Source organism: Prunus persica, chromosome G4 (assembly GCF_000346465.2).
Source record: "Prunus persica cultivar Lovell chromosome G4, Prunus_persica_NCBIv2, whole genome shotgun sequence".
Classification (NCBI taxonomy): domain Eukaryota; kingdom Viridiplantae; phylum Streptophyta; class Magnoliopsida; order Rosales; family Rosaceae; genus Prunus; species Prunus persica.
In genome coordinates, this window is record NC_034012.1 from 12,206,251 (window position 1) to 12,227,173 (window position 20,923).

Below are 20,923 nucleotides of genomic sequence, written 5' to 3' on the forward strand. Positions count from 1 at the left end.
AGGCCTCGGAGACACCAAGTCCACCCGAGCCTCAATCCTCGCTGGCCTCGGAGACATCAAGTCCACCCGAGCCACAATCCTTGCACCACACAGTCCAGGCTTCCCCAAAACTCGTGGGGCATTATCAGAAATAACCAAATTGTTTCAAGGTCACTGGGGGGTACTCCTATGGTGGGCTTGAAAATATCACAAACTTTCCCTTTATTCCACGTATCTATTTTCTGACCTTTATATCAACTTTCCAATAAATTGATTCTCAACCACACTTAATTATCAATGCCACCTTCTGATAAAAACCAAGGTCCATGATTCATCATTTTCAGCTACTGAGTATATGTAGTTATCTGAGCTGGCCATACCTGTTGTGATACCAACGGACGTAGTTACAATTGATTGGCTAAACCTTAGCCTAAAACAAGTAACTCTAGATGGAATCGAGCAATGAAAAGTCCTTTGGTGAAGATGTCGGCTATCTGATCATGGGTGGATAAATAACCAACATCAAGCTCCCTGCGATCAACCTTCTCACGAATGAAGTGATAGTCAAGTTCATCGTGTTGAGTGTAGGCATGATAGACCGGATTAGTCGTCAAAGACGACACTAATATTGTCACACCATAGCTTCGGACAAGAGAGAGGAATGTGCAAGTCACGAAAAAGGGTCTGGAACCATGATATAGTAGCTACAGTATAAGCCAATTGGCAGTACTCAGCTTCAGTGCTAGAGCGAGAAACACCACCTTGTTTCTTGGAACTCTATGGGACCAAATTTAAACTAATATATGGACAATAGCCTCTGGTACAACGGCGACTGACGGGGTCTCCAGCATAATCAACATCAGAATAGGTTGTGAGAGTGAGAGGGCCAGGTTTGTAGAAGATGTCATGAGTAGCAGTCCCAATGAGATAACGCAAGATGCGCTTAACAACAAGCCAATGTGAGGTGGTGGGTTGGTGTATGAACTAGCACACCTGGTTCATAGAAAAAGTAATATCAAGACGAGTTAATGTGAGATATTGAAGAGCACCTACCACACTTCGATATTCAGTAGGATCCTCCAAAGAGTCACACTGGAAAGCCATAAAAACTAGTCAATCTCCAGTGTTCAGGATTGCCCTTTCCTCCCACAAGAGCATCGATGTGGTGTAGGGATAAGGAGCGAATGTACAAATCAAAATCTTGCTTCCAAAGTAAACAAAGCCCACCATACCTGCCTACAGAATTCACAGCAAAAAAAAAAAAAAAAAAATCAAATCAAATCAAATCCCAAAGAAAGTTGTAAATAATAAAAAACATTACCATTGCATCTTGTTTCACACAAGAAAACAATGGAAGGAGCTTTTTCATCAACAATGTGGCGGAGTGCTACACCAAGTTTCCTCTTATCACCAATAACAGGAAGTTTTCCACATTAAACACAAGAACCCCAATGTTACGAGGACCTTATGGATATCCTACGTCTTCTCTTCTTTGTCGCATGTTTGGATGTCCTTTCGATTATGGGATTTAGATTAAAGGGGTCAGATCCCAGAGACAAATGGACGTTAGATGGCCCCGGTGTAGAGATAATCGGCTAGTTAGAGGCTTGGTCCAACCTAGGTATTGAAAGCTCAAGTGGGCCTAAATTGGGGGAGTTGTGCTGGCCCAAACTCTTTGGGCCCATGTGGGACAAGGAGAGGTCACCGTTATGACTAGGTAGATCATCCAAATCATCATCGAGGTCGAGGGCAATCTCATTAAAGATCCCAATGAAATAGAAAATAAGACTTTGGACAATTATCCCCATTAGGCCATGTTTGGCAGGCCTCACTGGATTGGATTAGGTTAAATAGCACTCAAAATTCATGTTTGGTAAAAGACGAGACTAACTTAAATGAGACTGTATTGTCTAATAGTGAAAAAAATGTCTTACTCGCTCGTCTAATATAGTGAGCCTGAAAAGTAGTTCGCTAAATGGCACGCTCGCTAAATAAAACACGTGAGTCTGGCGCCTCTCTTTAAAAAACATCATAATATTTGTTTTCTTTCAACTATTGTTTTAGATCTTTGAATGGAATTTTTTTTCACAACATTTATTTATTTATAGTTAAAAAGCCTTAATTAAATTTAAATATTATAATAATTATTTTGATATTAAATCAAACTATAATAATTTACAAATGTTTGATATATGTTTTTTTATATTGAAATAAGTTTAATAATTTATAATGTGATGCTTTCTTTATCACAAGCAATTTTTATCTTATCAAATTATATTTTTCAGTTTGAAGTCAAAAATTAAATATACAAAATTGATATATATATATTATTGTTTTACTTCGTCCCGAAAAATTCGAGAATTATATAAAGTGAGCTTATCTATTTTAGAAATGTTTCAACCAACTAGCACAGCTGCACACAAAAGATCCAGAAATCTGGCCATCAAAAGAGAGACACTTCACCAATTCCGTGAAATCCGAAATAATTGATTAGAAGCGGCAACCAAAAGAGAGACACGTCATATCACATCAGTCCTGACACTGTTAGTGTTTGTTTTTCGACTTTAATCAATTTGTGTTTGTCAGTTGATGTTGTCGTTGGTCTTTTCTTTTAACCTTAATTAGCTTTTTGGCTTATCATGATCATCATCTTTCTTTCTTTGTTTCCCTCCGAAGCCCATAGAACACCAAAGACCAAGTAAAACTGGAAGGGAAATGGAAAGGAATGGACATAATCAGTCGAAGGCTACCGACAGTATTGTTATTATTTTATTTTGGGGTATTTTATTATAAATCTCTGTTATTATTTTATTCCTTGTATGTAGATATCTGTCAGCAACAGCAATGGTTTTAAAAGGAGTCCACTTTTCTTCTTCGAATTCGTCTTTTTCTTTTTGGCTCTCCTTCCACAAGTTTTACAACTTTGAATTCTTTTAAATTCAATATCTGTAAATTAATTTGGTTATGCCAATGCCACCCAAATTCTTATATCCCTATCCATATTTTTTTTAAAATGCACAAGGTTGAACATAAAATGCACAAAGTTGTTCTCTCAAAATCTTTGTTTTAAGACAATTAAACTCACCTCTCATATTACTAGCTCCATCATAACCTTGTCCTCATATGAAAATGCTCAAATTCTAGGAAGAAAAGAATTCATCAATGGCTTCCTTTAGTGCACTTGAAGTAGTGTTGGTTACATGTTGAATCCCCACAAACCTTTCAATTATTTGTCCTTTGTCGTTCACATAACACAACATCATCGTCATTTGCTCCTTTATTGAAACATCACATACTTCATCCACCATTATTGAAAAATATCTATCTTTTACATCACTCAAGATAAGACCAATGGTTTCTTTGACACAAGAATTGACAAGAACTTTTTGAATTGAAGGAGCTATTAACTTTAGATTGCCTAGAGCATTTTCCAACACAACCACCTTTACTTTTTCATCATGATCCGTCATTCGAGTTCTTAGTCCAGGGTATGCCTGAAGATTAGCCAATATCTCATTAAATTCAATTGGTCTTGCATTTGACCTACCTGGATTAGACGGAGAAGGACTATTTGTAGATAATTTTCTTTTCAAGAATCGTTCCATAAATCTACACATCAATTAATTCAATCAAGCATTAATTTTTATCCAACTTATCATATGAATATAAAAATGTCATTAACCCACTATCAATATTCAATATACCAAATTATCATATCAATCAATATTCAATATACTCAATCAATCCACATTATCAATCAATTATATACTCAATCAATCTACATTAAAAAATATCAATATCCAAAATAATTATTATCACTATAAATTTATAAATATCACTTTTGCTCACATGTAATTGAAAAAAAGGGCAGTGGACGGCAACACAAGGTGGTGGTGATTGGCACCGCAAAGAGTTGTGGTGGAGGTTGGGAGGTTAGGGTTTGAGAGGGTGAGAAGAGATGTGAAATTGGGAATGAAAAGGGTTTGCAGGTGCTGTGCAGAGTCGGGTAAGTGTTGATCTTTTTTTTTCGTTTCTTTTTTTTAAACTTGGCCTAAAACGACGTCATTTTCGGGCCAGGTCAATTAAAATTTTTTTTGACTGAGCCTTGGACCAAACGTTGTCTTTTGGCAAGGCTCGCTTTATAAATAAAAAAATAAAAAATTATGCTCAGTTGTGCAGCAGAGCAAGGCAAATAGGCCGGGACTTTCATTGAGCACCTGGTGTGCACACAAGAGGTCTTTCAGCTATTGTCCAAGGGGTCGTTCATGGAGTGCACAGCCAAATTTTTGGCATTCCAAGGGGTCGTGCTAACCCTCTTGTCCCAACATGTGTCCGCCCCTAATTGCAACTACCAAAAAAAATTTATAAGAAAAAACTTGATAACAATAAAGGTGTTCCCCCTCCCCGACTTTAGATTAGATTAAAGAAGAATGTCGTTTATATAAACATTAAAAAAAAATTATTAAAAGGGGCTGCCAACTCCTCCATTGGCAATGTTAAATAACAAAATCCACCCACAATAAGTTTCCCTCAAAATCTAATTTTAAAGTGAAAACTGAAGAGAGAAATTTATAATATAACAATGCTAGCTACATGTGTTAACTTGTTACCTTTTTTTAGAGGAAGATCAAAATTCCATTACCACCAAACAAGTGACATCAAATACGTTATATTTCTGAGTGGGCTCGTTAAAACATTCCCAAAGAAAACTCAATAGGATAAAACTTTACTTATGAATCATAAGTCGTACAAGATCACACTACAAGAAAAAAGTCATTCAACAACACACATTGTGCGTTGTTGAAGGGTATTAACAACATGCGGTGCACGTTGTTGAAGCCGATGTCGTTAAAAAGTTCACAGCTTTCAACAACACGCTTCGCATGTTGTTGTTGATATTAGTGCTCGTTGTCAACACCAGTAAATGCAATGCACGCATGTTGTGGAAGAGGCTGACAACAACTTGTTCAGCGTGTTGTTGAATACCTAATTGACAACGTTCATATGCACGTTGTTGTTAACTTTTTAACAACAGCCTTTGCACGTTGTGATATTAAATATTATTATGTTATAATTATTTCCAATCGCTATAATCACCTTATTGCATGAAAAATACATAATCCGTTTCATTTTTTGTTGACTTTCCATCAACAAAAAACCGTATCAATTACTTATTAATATTCAAAAGCATACAATATCAAAAGTACAATAAAATAAAATAAAATCTAGAAGATTGAAGTATTCTAGGACTTCTAACTACATGCCTAATTACAAGAATAAACCTAAACCAAATTGATATACATGATTATCCTACAAGTCAAGTTCTACATATATAAATGTATACCTTCATAATCACTAAATAAGGTACACTTAAGCTTCTCCTTTATAGTTCTTTCACTTGTACCAATATCAACAAACTCTTCATCACATAATCTACCAAGCTGATCCTTACCATGCTTCCAAGCTTTTTTCACCCTCTTAAATATCTTCTGAAAAGGTTTGGACAATAAAAAACAGAGATAATGATTTTCTAAACATAAACTATGTGCATTGAGAAAGAAAAAAAAATGCACACGTAAGTTTCAATAAATAGTATAAGAAAATATGAATAATACTTACAATTCGGGATGAAGCTGCTAATGGAACCCATCTATCCAACCCACATTGAGAACATATATATATAATTGCTAGTAGTTAGTTTGTTAGGATTTGATCCAATAGTTGTGGATGATAAACATTCACATTGAGCTCTTCAATTATCTCGTGTTTTGTAATTCACACTATCTTCATTACAAACTTGATTTCGCATCGTTAAAGTAATCTTTTATGTCTGTTAAATCATGCACTTTTTCTAATATCACATAGAACCAAACACAAAATGCCAGAAAATCCACCAAAAAGAGAAAGAAAAAAACATGTAAAAGTTTAAAATATGATAAATAAGAACGATGACACTTAAATGAATGTGCGAACGAAGGACTTGCTTTTCCCTTCACTAGAAGCAACGATCCTCATTCTGGTCTCCACCTTCTAGATTCAATTTTACAAGTGTTAAAAGACAAGAATGCAAGGCTTTGAACAGAGAAGCATTTACTAATATATAACTGACTTCCCAAAATATGAGGATATACCATTACCCCAATCAGTAGTACTTATAAAATTAGGATAAAAAGAAAACGATACAAGCACATGCACCACTATTGTAACCTCAGAAAAAATGTTAGAGCATAGTTTATATGAGATTACAGATTCTATGCAAATTTTGGGATCTAAGAAGGTTGTTCTAGCTTTATAAAACATACATAGAACAAGCAATCCATACATACCTCAAGATCAATAGCAAGCAGGGCAGCCATCTGTGTGTGAATTAGTTGACAATTGAGACAAACAAATTCTTACATGAATCAGTATATCCAGCAAAATGATTCTTTTTCTCTTATGAATTTCCTCTCTTGAATTTCCTGCAAATTGAATTGAGGTTCAGATAAAAAACACATATAAAGGAATGAATTTTAAAAAAAGAAATAAGAAAAAAAGAAGACATGTAAGAACTGAAAGACCAAGTCGAGATGGTTAAAGACTTGACTCTGCTCCAAGCCATACTCAACAAAACTACTATCTCAAAATTGCCACCTTTCTTCCTTTTCCTTTCTTAGCCAAAAAATTTAGGTTTTTCTCAGTAGCCTCATACTCCTAAATGATTTAGATTTGGGTAAACTATAAACGTACTCCACAAATAAAATCAATCTATGTTTCCATCAATTGTTGGTAAAAATTCAATCACCAATAAAAGCATAAACCATGAGGAGCAAAGACACAGAGAGAGAGAGAGAGAGAGAGAGAGAGAGAGAGAGAGAGAGATACATACATAGGTGTTCAATTGCCTAACAAAGCTGGAGAGGGTATTGTGCTTCAAAAACTTGGGCAGGAGGTCCCTAGCGGACTCTGGTAGGTTCTAAACAAACCAAACACAAGCCTACATAGGCCAACTATCAATAGATGCCAAATCACCAAATTCTGCATTCAAGAAACCGATACAGTATATGGAAATGAAAAGCAAATTCGAAATAATTAAAAAGAATTAAGAGAAAATGAAGGGAAAACAACAAATATTGCAAATTAAAAGAATAAGAAGAAAAAGAAGTACTCTGTAGAGGAGAGTATCGAAGGAGTACTTGGAGATTTGTTCCTAGAGACGGTTCCATAGAGATGACGAGTTTTGAAATCGATTTGTTCTGACTTACAATTCACTACCCAAATAGTTTAACCCTAAAGCATATTAGGAACATTGAAATCGATTTGTCAAAACCCCTAGACCATAATCCTAGATTGAAATACCATTAAGCTTGATTTGAATAATCTAAATCATACATAGTTAAAAAGAGAGAGGAAGAGAAGCAAAGCTTTTACCTGTCATAAAGAGGCTGAGAGTGTTGGATAATCTACTCGGGAATGGAGGAAGAGGCTGGGAGAGAGAGAGAGCCAACGACAAACAAAAAACCAGATTGTGAGAGAGGAGCGACATAGAAGGCCAGCGCAAGAGATGGAGAGAGAAGAAATGAGAGTTTAGAAGATAAAGAGAAAGACTAAAGAAAGAGAGGAGACGATAAAACATTTGAGAGGGAGACTGAAATATTTAGTGGAACAGTGCGGGAGTTTTTCCCACAAAAAAATTCGGCTAGTTTTTTCAGGAATTTTTTTACTGTAGTAAACTGATATAGTTTTGACAATATGCGTTGCATGTTGTTGAACTCCATATACAACAACACGCACAGGTGCGTTGTTAGAACTTCCCCAAAATTCCATTTCCACAACGAGCACTAAATGCACGTTGTTGAAAGTTGTATAACACAACATGCACCTTCTGCACGTTGTGGAAAGTCTAATTCCACAACGCTAACTTACGCACGTTGTTAATAACGTGTTGTCATAGTATATTTTTCTTGTAGTGTCACATCAACCATATCTAGCCAGAATTATTGCAATATAGGGTAACGCATGTCTCTCTCACGTTAAAAACATGTGGATGCATGGCGCATGTAGATTGTTAGATTATATTGATTTAACTCATGTATTGAAGAGGAAAGTACCATCATCATCGATTCACCACTATGCTAGCTTTAAAAGAGGCAAAATGGCAAACGCTAAACATCTTCTCTAAATCCAGCCAATGGCCCAATATGTTACTTGAGAAAAACATTACAAGGAAAAAGATAATATATATCCCAACATTACATGGAAATTATTGCTTTGAAACTTATTATATGGTTTACATGAAGAGATATTTAGTGATACACCCATTCTTAGCACTAATATTATAAATAAACCCTACACCATTGAATTTCTATAAACAAACCCAAAAAAACCCAAAAAAATGATAGCTGGCCTTATTGAATTTAATATTGAATATTAAATTACTTTGATGCTTTATTGTGTGTTTTGGGTATTTTTATGAGATTTTGGGGTTGAGCTTGTTTTAAGAAATTGATGGTAGTTTTGTAATTTATAAGAAGTTAAAAGCCTTTTTGTAATGTTGTAAATGAGTTTTGGGTGTGTTTCTAAAGTCCATTTTATATAGGGTATTTTTATAATTTGGGCCCCTATATTGGATATAATAGTGAATCTCCCTTATATGAATCTATCTTCTGCTATGCACGATTCTATTCTTGCTTTGCAATAATCTTATATCCCAACCCTTGCCTATATATACATTAGTCTACCATCAATGCATTTCATAGTTTCATAGCAAAGCTCGAAGCATATAGAAAACAGTACTAATAAGTGCCGTCTGATTTTTATCTATTAAAAAAAAGTACCTGTCCAATATAAGTCCCTATAATTTCTATTTCCAAGATATATACCCATAATTCTATAAATCTATGTGTAAAACTCAATTTCAAACTTAAATAATTAGTGGGATATAAGATGTCATAGTATTCCTATGTTTTTACATCAGTGCTATCAGACTTCATAATTTATTTATAATTTATTCCAAGCATTTCATTAATTTCCATAATTGTAATTAAAATTCCCTATTAATAGCATATCATTCACCCCTTTTTTTTTGTTGCCATTCCCTCTATTAACATATCGCTCCCTAAAATTGCAAACCAAAAAAATAAATGTAAATTACATATCCAATAATGTACTTATGAAAAATATAAATATAAATATATATATACGTATAAAAATATAGGTATATTATTTACCAAAAAAATTAAAAAAAAAAACCAGGTAAGTTACTTCGTAATTGAAATTTCCGTACATTTTTCATTAATTAAAAATACGTACACAATAATTTATAGAAAATAGGTACGTTGTATAATTGAAATTTATGCACATTTTTTATAAATTAAAAATAGGTACATTATTTAGAAGAAAAAAATAAGTTCATTATACTAGGTAAATTGGTTTACTAGGTACACATTATTAGAGAAAAAAATAGGTACATTCTTTAAAAAGAAAAAATAGGTTCATTTAAAAAAAAAAAAAGTTTTCATAAAACAAACAATAAAAAGATGATCAAATTATTTTTCATAAAACAAGTAATAGATGCTTTATTTAGAGAAAAAAAAGGTACATTATTTAGAGAAAAAAATAGTTACATTATTTAGAGAAAAAATATGTTCATTTAAGAAAAAATATTTTTCAAAAAACAAACAATAAATAGATTATCAAATTATTTTTCAACATAATTAGAATGTACACTATTATTTACAAAACGATAATAAAATAGATTAGGCAAAATTATAGCAATGGTCCTTGGACTAAGCCCAAACTTTACTCCTCCCTCACATTGCTAAATTGTTACAATAGTACTTTAATTATACCTCCACTTTTAGAAATCGTCATTTCTGTTATCTCAATCACCTTTTCCATTAAAAATAAGGGCACAAAAGTGAGAACAAAAAAATCATCCACGAAGCCCAGAACCCCAGCAACTACAGAAAAGAGAAAAAGTGAGGCTTGTTTTTTTTATTTCTAGTTTTGTTATTTGAGTGCTCACGCAGGCACCTACACGTTTGCTGTCTTCCAATTCAATTTTCTGCCAAACAACAAAATAGGAAAACAAAATCTCGACTAATATTTATTGTTTTAGTTTACGCAGAGGGAAGAAAGGAAAGTTAATTGCGTGTGAATCCTCTCACTAGACTTGGATTATCAGAAAATCGAGCAGTAAGATAAGGGGATTTGGGAGGAAAAAATTGAGGGATTGAAGAACAACAATTGAAACATTACCAGGATTTAAAAGAAGAGCAAGAAAAAACAAGATTTATCTCAAAAGAGGAGTACAAAATAAAGATTCCACATCTGAAGGAGCCACTGGGTGAGAGCCCAAGTGTCAAAATTAATTTGGGCAAAAAACCAAAAATTGTGATGTGTGGGGTCTGATGTGGGTTATCGGGTGGGAGAAGAAATTGGTGGGGTGAGTAGGGTGCGGGAAGAAGAAATGGGTTTGGTGGGGGAGTTTAAGAAATCGGGTGGGGGGAAGAAGAAATTGGAGAGAGAGAGAGAGAAGAAATGGGTGTGGCGGGGAGGGGAAGAAGAAATCGGGTGGAGGTGGGGGCAAGAAGAAATTGGAGAGAGATGAGATAGGTTTATTTTTTGAGGAAGGCTAGCAACCTTCTTTCTAATATTTTCTTTTGGACTTTCTCCTTTCTTCTCATGACAAGTGTCACTTTTCTTACACTTAAAACAATATCATTAATGCATCACACAAATTAGTTTTTGTTTTCCAAGTTTACTCTTATTAAATATATTTGTTTTTATATTTCCTTCAACTTATCCAAAATTTGTTACAATTTCCTTAGCATATTGTTAAAAATTAAATAAGAAAAAAAGTCATTTTTAAAATTAAAAAAAATTAAAGTTTGTTTCATGACATTGTTATCATGAAAGTGAGATCATCAGTATTTTGTGTTTAACAAAACATACGTCCTCTTTGGAAAAAAAAATTTAAAAACTTCAGTTTTTATTTTCTTATCTAATTTTTTAACAAGATAATAAGAAAGTTGTAAAAAAACTAGATTGTTATTAAAAAGAGTTAATACATTCAAGAAGGGTATATTTGGAAAACAAAAATTAGTTTGTGTGATACATTAATGACATTGTTTTAAGCGTAAGGAAAGTGACACTTGTCATGAGAAGAAGGGAGAAGGTCCAAAAGAGAAGGTTAGAGAGAAGGTTTCTAGCATTCCTCTTTTTTTTTTTCTTTTTTTTTTAAAATAAAATTTGGTGTGAAAAGAAATTTTTGTCCATGCTGAGTAGGACTTGTCCATGCCATGTCATCAAATTAAACGAAAAAGTTGATTGCGATGACAGAAAAGACAGTTTCTGAAACTGGAGGCATAATTAAAGTACAATGGTAACAATTTAGCATTGTCAGGGACGAAAAGTGAAGTTGGGGTTTAGTCTAGGGACCATTGCTACAATTTTGCCAATAGATTACGAGTCGTATAATTCATAAAAAGAAAACAACATCATTTTTTTTATTAAATAAACCAAAACGTTAATCACATATAGATTACTAATATGTTAATGTTGACTTTAATATTTAATTTCAAATAAGTTTCTAAATTAATTTCTATATCCATTACAACTATTTGGAGATCTTTCAAAATTCAACGTGTGTCATTAGTTAACCACCCCACACACCCCTTCCCCCTCCCCAATAACACATTCACTTATAAATAGGGGTAGTTTTGGAATTTGAAAAATACAATAAATTTAAATTTAAATTATATTAAATAACTTGCTTAGTTGAATCCTAATCCAAGTTTGTGCAGCAGCTCAATCACCAAATGCCAAGCTTGAAATTATTCGGCGGCGGACAGCAAACTTCCCACCAAGCATTTGGGGTGATCGGTTTATCAACTATGATTCCCAAGACATTGTAATCTCATGCAAATTATCATTATATTTCATGTTAATTTTTCTGAAAAAAATAATTTCACTCGTGTTTTGCTTATTTAATTAATTACCGGCCGCAGATAACAAATGCCCGGAACCAACAAGAAGTTAACGAGCTGAAAGAAGTAGCGAGGAGGGAAGTATTCACAACTAGTGCAGGTGACTTTTCACATCAGCTCAAGTTTATTGATGCAATCCAGCGCCTTGGCGTGGCATACCATTTTGAATGTGAAATTGAAGAAGCATTGGAGCGTATGCATGCTGCATTTCGTGACCATGGCTTTAGTGATGATGGAGATCTATACAACGTTGCTCTTGGTTTCCGGCTACTAAGACAACATATATATAAGGTTTCATGTGGTAAGTTAATCAACAAATTATAATGTATTAAGTGTAATGTGACTGATTTTTGCCAACTAATCCCTTTTCATTTTTATGACAATCAGGCAGATGTGTTCAACAAGTTCAAAGATGAAAATGGCAGCTTCAAGGAATGCTTAATTATTGATGTTTCCAGGGATGCTAAGCCTTTATGAAGCCGGGCATCTAGACGTACGGGGAGAAGAAATACTAGATGAAGCTCTTGCTTTCACCACCACTCACCCTTGACTCTACTGCACAAGCTCATGGAAGCTACGAACATGCAGAACAAATCACTCAAGCCTTGGAGAGACCTTGCGAAAAGATCTAGAGAGGGTATGTGCCAGGCGTTACATGTCAATCTACCAAGATGAAGCTTCACACAATGAAGCTTTGTTGAAACTTGCAAAGTTAGATTTCAATCTTGTTCAGTCTTTGCACAAAAAGGAGCCCTTTCATTGATATGATTATTGAGTTTGATAAGTCCATGTTGCAAATAATGTGTACTGTTTTCTCCTAAAATATGGTTGAATAAAATAATAACGCCGCGGTTATATTATTTTGACAAAAAAGAAGAACCGCCTAATCACATGAACTTCAACAAATGAGAGGTTAGGAAATTATAATAACATGAGACAGCAGTCCAACATGACTTTGTAAAAAACTTACTCTGCATATACGATTTAACCAATCTGATAACACATCAATCAATTATTGCAGATTTGAATTTAAAGGTTCTTTTTCTTTTTCTTGTCTTTTTTTTGTTTTTGTTTTTGTTTTTATTTTTTTTTCAATAATGGCAGATTCCCATTACATCCAATCAATCAATCTTATAACTCTTTAAAAATAATATAAGGAAAAAAAAAATATCCAAAACCGCCAACGACATTTCCACCTCATAATCCTCCCTCTCTCCCCTCTCAAACAATAATTGCTGAAATTATCATGACCGTATATGATGTGACATTTATAGTGCGATTGGATGAGAAAATTTTAAAGTATAAAGAATTTCATAAATGACGGAAATTAATGTTCTAGAATTTGTGAAGTTTCTTGTTTGGGTAACGAATTTAAAAACATGAAATTTAACCTTTATTTGTAAAGTTATCTTTTTTAAAAACTCAATCTCTTTTGGAATTTTAGAAATGATGACTTTTAGATAGAATTTAAAGTTGGGATTTATGATCTCAAAAGTCCATTTTTTTTCCAAGCGAAAATTTTAAATTTATATTTTTTTTTATATCCAAATACAGGAATTGGTTCATGTCAATTTAGAAATTCTGACTTTTATCAAAATCTCAAGTTTATTTCCCTCATTTAAACGCACCGATACTCCCTTGGAGATGCTCACCTACAATAATCATCAGTGTATGTTACGTGACATACATAATAGTTATGCAAATATTGGACATCGAAAGCTTGCCCGATGCATAATTGAATGCAATAATTAATGTGTTACAAGATTGGTTGATCGGATACAATGGAAATCTACCAGAAAATCAAAAGAAAAACCAAAAATAAAAATAAAAGAACCTTTAAATTCTAATAAGCAATTATTGATTGATGTGTTATAAGATTGGTTAAATCGATGCTGCTATTTTCACCGATGTCTTATTTTCTAACTCACCTTATATTCAAAATTTTAAAGACAAATTTATCCTTGTATAAAATGAACTCTAAGGACTTAGGGAATAAACCTCAACTCCCCTTAATTTTTCAATGTGGGACAAACACTCTCAACACGCCCTGTACGTGTGCCGAACTTTCAAGGCTAATATGTGGACAACACATATTGGGTGACATCGAGCTTGTGTGGTCTTTGAGCTTTCACACGTCACTACTACAAAAAGTGAAAAAGACGACCAGAAAACAACGACGGTCTAAGTGAAAACCGTCGTGGTTTTTAAAAAGACGACGGTTCTAAAAACACCGTCGTGTAATACCACCTTAGACAACTAAAAAATGGAGATTCAAATGGCTGTTCAAAAACAACGATGTACCTAATTAAACAACCGACGTCTATTTGAAACAGATTTCCGCAGTGTAAAATCAAAGCCAACAAAGAACGGCAGAAGTTATGAATCGACCGACGTAGAAAGTAAAGACGACGATTTCAATAAAAACCGCCATTTTTACTCATAAAATAACACGACGAGGTTTTCGTATAAGACGCCGTATAATTACAAACAAATCCACGGCTTTAAAATACAAAATATCGCCGTATTAAATTAATGTACAACGACGGAAAATATAAATATATCGACGTCATTCTCGTATAGTTCTACGACGTTATCTTTAAATCGTACTATAAAATTTAACGTCGTATTTATTCATTTTATACGTCGTACCTTTAATTTAAACCGTCGTCTTAATAAGAATTTTTGTTAACAATTTTTTCCTTTATTTTCTTATCCTACGTCGGTAGATCTACTTAATGACAAGAATTGAAATCTGTCATCCAAAAAAGAAACTTTACATATTCCAGAACATTAATTTCCTTCATTTTAAATTTCCTCCGGAAAAAAAACTCTATTTATAACGCACTGTAATTGAAAAATAAACTGAAAGGTCACGGGAAAAAAATTTCTATTCATAATTTAAAAATTCAAATCCACGTCGGTTATATTAAACCTAACGACGTTAAATGAAAAGATTCCACGTCGCAAAACAAATATTGCGTCATGTTAGTTTAGGGTTTCTTTAACAGTTTCAATTTCTTTAACAGTTTGGTCCTTTATCTTTCTGCAGGACTTGTATAGTTCAAAACATTGACTTGCATCTCTTTTGATGGAAAGCAAGGAGTATTCAGAAGCACTAAGTGTCCTATCAGGCTTGATCAAGTTCTATTCTTTATCGCATTCTTGAAACCCATCTTCTTCTTCTGAAGCTCTACGGATAAAGGAAGAAGCTATCACAAATCTGACGGATCTTCTTTGCCAAGAAAATCAAGCAGAGGATCAGGCACATCTGATCTTCAGATTTCCCTGAGAAGCGAACTTTCCTTCGACAGCGAGTGGAGGCCAGGCTTACATCTCTTTTGATGGAAAGCAAGGAGTATTCAGAAGCACTAAGTGTCCTATCAGGCTTGATCAAGGAAGTGAGAAGGCTAGTTGACAAGCTTCTTCTTGTGGACATAGATTTGATGCGAGTAAGCTCAATTTCTCTTTGAGAAAGACATCCAAATTATTGTCTTTGAGATGTGAGAGACAGTGTCTCTGAGAGAGGAAGAACTTGGAACCCTAAATGTAAACTGAAAATGAATGAAAGCGACAAATTTATAGAATAAATTTTTAAAACCAACGGCGGTCCTTACAAAAAAACCGCCGTTTAAATTGTAAAATCAACGTCGGTATGAACGACGTATATTACAGAAATCCACGTCGGTACATTAATAAAAACGACGTGTTAAATGATCTACCATGACGAGAGTTATTACTTATGTACTTTAATTTTTGAGTTTACTACGACGGTACCTACAACACTACTGTCGTACTTATTTACCACGTCTGAAGTTAAATGTACCGTCGTATTTTGTAATTTATACGTCGTAGTTATATGTAACCGCCGTATTATTTTTTTGAAATGGTTTTATATGTAAGCAACTTTTCGTCTACCTGACTTACACATGCACTGTTTCCAAACCCGATTAAAAATTTCAATCTCCCAGAGAAAACTTTTAGACTTTTTTCCTTGTCAGATCACTATCAGAGTATCTCATCGTCTTCCTCTCGTCTTCTTCGTCGTCTCTGAACTTAAACATCGATCGTCTTCCTCTTGCTTTCATTGCACGCAAAAGGTAAGCTTTCATTTTCACTATTTTGGTTGCTGTTTTGCATGCTCATACGTTTTTTGTTTGAAAAATCTTTTTACCTTTTTTCTGGCCAAAATCATTTTACTTCTTTCCAAGTTCGATAAAATATACAGACAAAGAGGGAAAGTTTCCAACTTTGAAGACAACTACCTCAACTAAATAAGACGACGGTAGCTTCTTATTTACGTGGTTAAATATGTAGACCACGACGGTTCGTCAGTCGTTCTAGCGTCGTCTGAAAATTGACAAAGTTGTTTTTAAAATTATAGTCTTTTTTTTATTTGCTTGTTTAATTGCAGGTTTGATTTCTCTGAACAATGGTTTTTGTTTTTCCCTAATTTGATAAAATATAAAGAAAAAGAAATTAGGGTTGACATCTAATATAGACGACAGTATCTTATTGTTTTACGTCGTGTGAATGTTAATACCACGACGTCATATTAAAATACCGTCGTCTATATAAGATTCCAAAACTTTCTTTCTTGGCCTTGTATTTTATCAAATTAGAAAACAAAAACCATGGTTCAGAAAAATCAAATCTGCAATCAAACATTCACAGAGAAAGAAAGAAGGGTTTTGGATCCTTATATAGACGACGGTATATTACTACTGACGTCGTGTGAACATCAATACCACGACGTTATATGAATATTCCGTCGTTTATAGTTAATTATCACGTCGTTTATAGTTAATTATTTCGTCGTTGTTTAATTACCTTGGTTTTAAACATTTATTACGTCTGATATTATTTCATTGCGTCGTTTAAAATCATATCATACGTCGTATTTTATTAATAACCGTCGTTTGTGTTCTTAATCTTTTCTTGAAATATTTTCACTTGCAGTTTTGTCTGTAAAAATGGTTTCTCACCAAGACCAAAGTAAGGATTCTGGCTCCAAGAAAAATGGAGGTAAGGAGCTTGGAATGGTACCTCCTCAAGAGAAGTCTTCGAAGAAGATGAAGTCTTCGAAGAAGATGAAGTTTGCTTCATCATCTGCTGATACAGAACCAACCAGCACGACAACAATCTCTGATGATTCAAAGTCTGGTCGAGGTATGAGCACAATGCCTCGTGTTGTGAAGAGAAAACTTCAGAAACTGAGGCCAATTGTTGAGTACAATAAAAGGGGGAAAGGAATTGGCCAAGCACATAGTGAGATGCAGTCTTACATTGGTGTGTTGGCACGCTCCAGAGTTCCACTTGTGGACATGAAATGGGCTCAAATCCCCAAGGATATAAAGGAGCAGATTTGGGAAGCAGTTGACATTGCTTTTGTGGTAGGTCAAGGGGGCAAGAACTCTGTCTTAGCTTCTGCTGCCAAGAAATGGAAGGATTTCAAGTCTACACTAACGAGGCATTATATCCTTCTATACACCAATGACAGGGAGAGATTAAGCCAACCCCCTGAAACATATAAATTCATAGAGAAAGCACAATGGGATGCCTTTGTAGCTTCAAGGTTATCCAAAGATTTTGAGTCTGTGCATTCTCAACATGCACAGATTAGGGAGAAACTCGAGTACAATCATCGATTGTCTCGAAAAGGATATGCTGGTTTGGAGGATCAATTGGAGGAAACCATGCCTGGGGTAGAAATTGATCGATCTACCTTATGGAAGAGAGCTAGACAGGACAAACATGGTAACATCCCGGATCCAAAGGTGGCAGAGAAAGCAAAATTAATTGTAAGCCTACTCACTCTGTTTTAAATTTTTATTAAACTGTGAATAATTCTTATTACGTCTTATGTTATATTTTGCGTCGTGTGAATGATATTACCACGTCGACATTTTTAAAAAAACGTCGTTAAAGGTCTAAATCAGGAATCACAACTCTGTTTTCTGTAATTATAGCATAAGATGTCGGTGGTTCATTTTCGCGTCGTCTGTATTAAATTACTACGTCGAAATGTTTTAAACAACGTCGTTAAAGGTGTGAATATTGAATCATCCCTCCGTTATCTGTAAATAAAGCATAAGACGTCGGTGGTTTATTAATTTCGTCGTTTTAAAAAACTAACCACGTCGGTATAACTACCGTCGTGATAAATTATAATAACGTCGATTTATATGTTATTGCGTCATGTGAAATTATATAATACGTCGTTTGTATATAAATAACCGTCGTGTGTTTTTGTTCTTACTTTTTTATATATCTTTGTTTTAGGATGAATTGCAAAAACAAGTCTCGGAAGGCAAAGTCACTGTATCTGGCAGCAATGATGTGCTGACCATGGCTTTGGGCCCCGAGCATCCAGGCAGAGTGAGAGGAGTAGGTGCTGGGATCTCACCAAAGCAATATTTCAATTTACCCAAACCACAGAGAGTGAGCTTTGACGACCGTTTGAAGGACAGTTTAAGAGTTCTCCTTCAAGAAGAGACTAAAAAGATGGAGGCTAAGGCAAGGGAAGAGGCTTTAAGGATGGAGGCTAGAACGAAACAATTGGTAGAGGCTGAGAGGGAGCATTTCCTGAGTCAGCTTTCCCAATTAATTCTCAATTTTGATCCAAGCATGCTTAAACCCAGAATTAGCCAAAGTCCCAAAAATCCAATGTCTGACAAAGCAAGCTGCTCTGGAGGAGATCCCAGCATTTTGAGGATGATACTGCCAAAAATGGGAAACATCGGGAAGAAAAGGTAACATATCTGAACTTTAAATTCTCTGTTTTTTTAAAAACCATTAGACGTCGTTATTATTAATAAAACCGTCGTTTGAAATACATACCACGACGATTTTAACAATAAACCGTCGTTTGTATTTCAATACCACGTCGTATTTAGTTTACTTGTTTTACACGCCATTAAACGTCATTATTTTTAAAACTTTGTGGTTTTTAGACGACGGAGTTAGTCATTCCCGACGTAATAGATGAAGGGAAGAAAGAAGAAAAACAAGATGAAAAGGAGAAAGAAGATGACGACCAGGTATGTTCACATAACTTTGCCTTTTTTATTTGTTTTTCAAAATTTCAGACGTCGATATTTTTCTTTAAACCGTCGTTTGTTTACAACTTAGACGGCGGAATGTTTTTTAAGACGTAATAAATTATTCACCACGACGGTTTTTTCACCGTCGTTTAAATTCTTTTCAGACGACGTTTTATTCCTTAAACCGTCGTTTTTATTGAATTACCACGTCATTTTTTTTATTTCTTTAAATAGGTTATTAAAGTTGTTGATTATTCAAATATGGAGGCGCCATCTTCTTTAAAATCCCTTTGTCGTTATGTGGAAACGACACTCCTACCTCAGGATAAGACCCTGCACTTTACAATTGATAAGGAGGTGTTTGGTCAAGAACGCGATACCTTCTTCCTGCCTGAAGATATTACACAATTTGCAGGCATGGAAGAAATAGGAGCTACTATCCTTGCTGTATATATGAGGTTTGTCATTCTAAAATAATACGTCGTTGGTTTATTTATTGCGTCGTCTTAACTATCTAACCACGTCGTTAGTATGTACCGTCGTGATAAATATATTATAACGCCGTTGTCTATTTCAGTACGTCGTGTGAAATTTTATAATACGTCGTTTTATTATACATAACCGTCGTGTGTTTTTTTTGTGCTGACTTGTTTATATTATTTTATATATTTAGGTACTTACACGATGTTTTGAAACAAGCCAATATGTGCAGCATGGTTGGCTTTATCGACCCTGCTACAGTTAGTGCCAACTCTGGCACAATAGCTGACAGATCACGATTGATAGCAGCTCGACTTCAGAGGACTGACGGTGAACAGATTTTCTTGATGCCTTACAATCCAGGGTTAGTCTCCTTAACAGGATTTTGTTTTTATGATTTTCAATAAATGATAGCGTATAAACTAACCACGTCGGTGTTTTATTTTATTGAGTCGTTTGAAACTACTAACCACGTCGGTAGTTATTTATCGTCGTGATAAATATATAATGTCGTCGATTGCTACTTTATTTCGTCGTGTGAAATATTATAATACGTCGTTTTTGTAAATAACCGTCGTTGTTATATTAATTTTGTGCAGCTGTCATTGGATCTTGCGGATTGTAAGAGCAAAGAGGGAAATCGTCTATTTTCTGGATCCTCTGCCAGGAAATCGTGTGGTCGATGAAGAGGCCAAAAACATCGTGAACAGTGCTATAACAATTTATAATTCTCACATAGCCAGATCAGGCCGTAAGGTAGTAATTTGGAAAACTCTGTCAGGCACACCAAAGCAACCCAGCAATGTCGAATGCGGGTATTATGTGATGCGCTTCATGAGGGACATCATCATGGATCCTTCCTTGGGGTTTGAGAAGAAGGTAAGAAGAAACCCTATCTTCTCCTTGTAAATTCATTGAATGATATTAGGTTGTTTTGTTAAAGGGTTTTAGGTATATGCTTTGCGATCTGTTAATAATGTGCTTATAGGTATGGGTTCATGGATTTTCTGTTTAATGGGTTCATGGATTTTCTGTTTAATGGGTTCATGGATTACATTATCTGTTATGTTGAATTGGGAATGGATTTAATTTTGTCGGATCTTTTAATCACCCTATGTTATGTTGAATTGGGAATGGATTTATTGTTTCCATGCTTGGTTTCATGTATATGTTGGTTTCTTGCTTGGTTTCATATATATGTTGTGTTCTTAATGGGTTTTGGGTTCTTGAAAATAAACTGAGACACGACGCCTTTTTAGGCATACGACGACGATTACACGACGGTTTATGAAAAAACCGTCGTTGTATTACTTATACACGACGGTTTTTTCATAAACCGTCGTTTGTATTACTTATATTAGACGACGTCTGTTGAAAATCCGTCGTCTATATATGCCAAATACGTCTGTTTTTGTTTAAAACCCGTCGTCTCTGTTGTGTATTACTTTCTATTAG

General features: G+C 34.5%; 1 protein-coding gene and 1 long non-coding RNA gene across 3 annotated transcripts; one reads left to right on the top strand and one right to left on the bottom strand.

Annotated features, from left to right (window-relative positions):
* On the bottom strand, positions 4,964–7,861 carry LOC18779989. 2 transcript variants are annotated; one of them, XR_002271322.1, is made up of 5 exons: positions 7,390–7,861; positions 7,127–7,248; positions 6,848–6,996; positions 6,306–6,440; positions 4,964–5,468 (listed from the first exon to the last, which is right to left on the bottom strand). It is a non-coding gene; the product is annotated as an uncharacterized LOC18779989 (long non-coding RNA). The 2 variants fall into 2 exon arrangements; XR_002271321.1 differs by lacking the exon at positions 7,127–7,248 and having other exon boundaries at positions 7,390–7,850.
* Positions 11,295–12,425, top strand: LOC109948628 (putative pinene synthase). The gene is made up of 3 exons (XM_020562290.1): positions 11,295–11,336; positions 11,970–12,239; positions 12,336–12,425. Exons 1-3 carry the CDS (start codon positions 11,295–11,297, stop codon positions 12,423–12,425), a joined length of 402 nt encoding a protein of 133 aa, XP_020417879.1.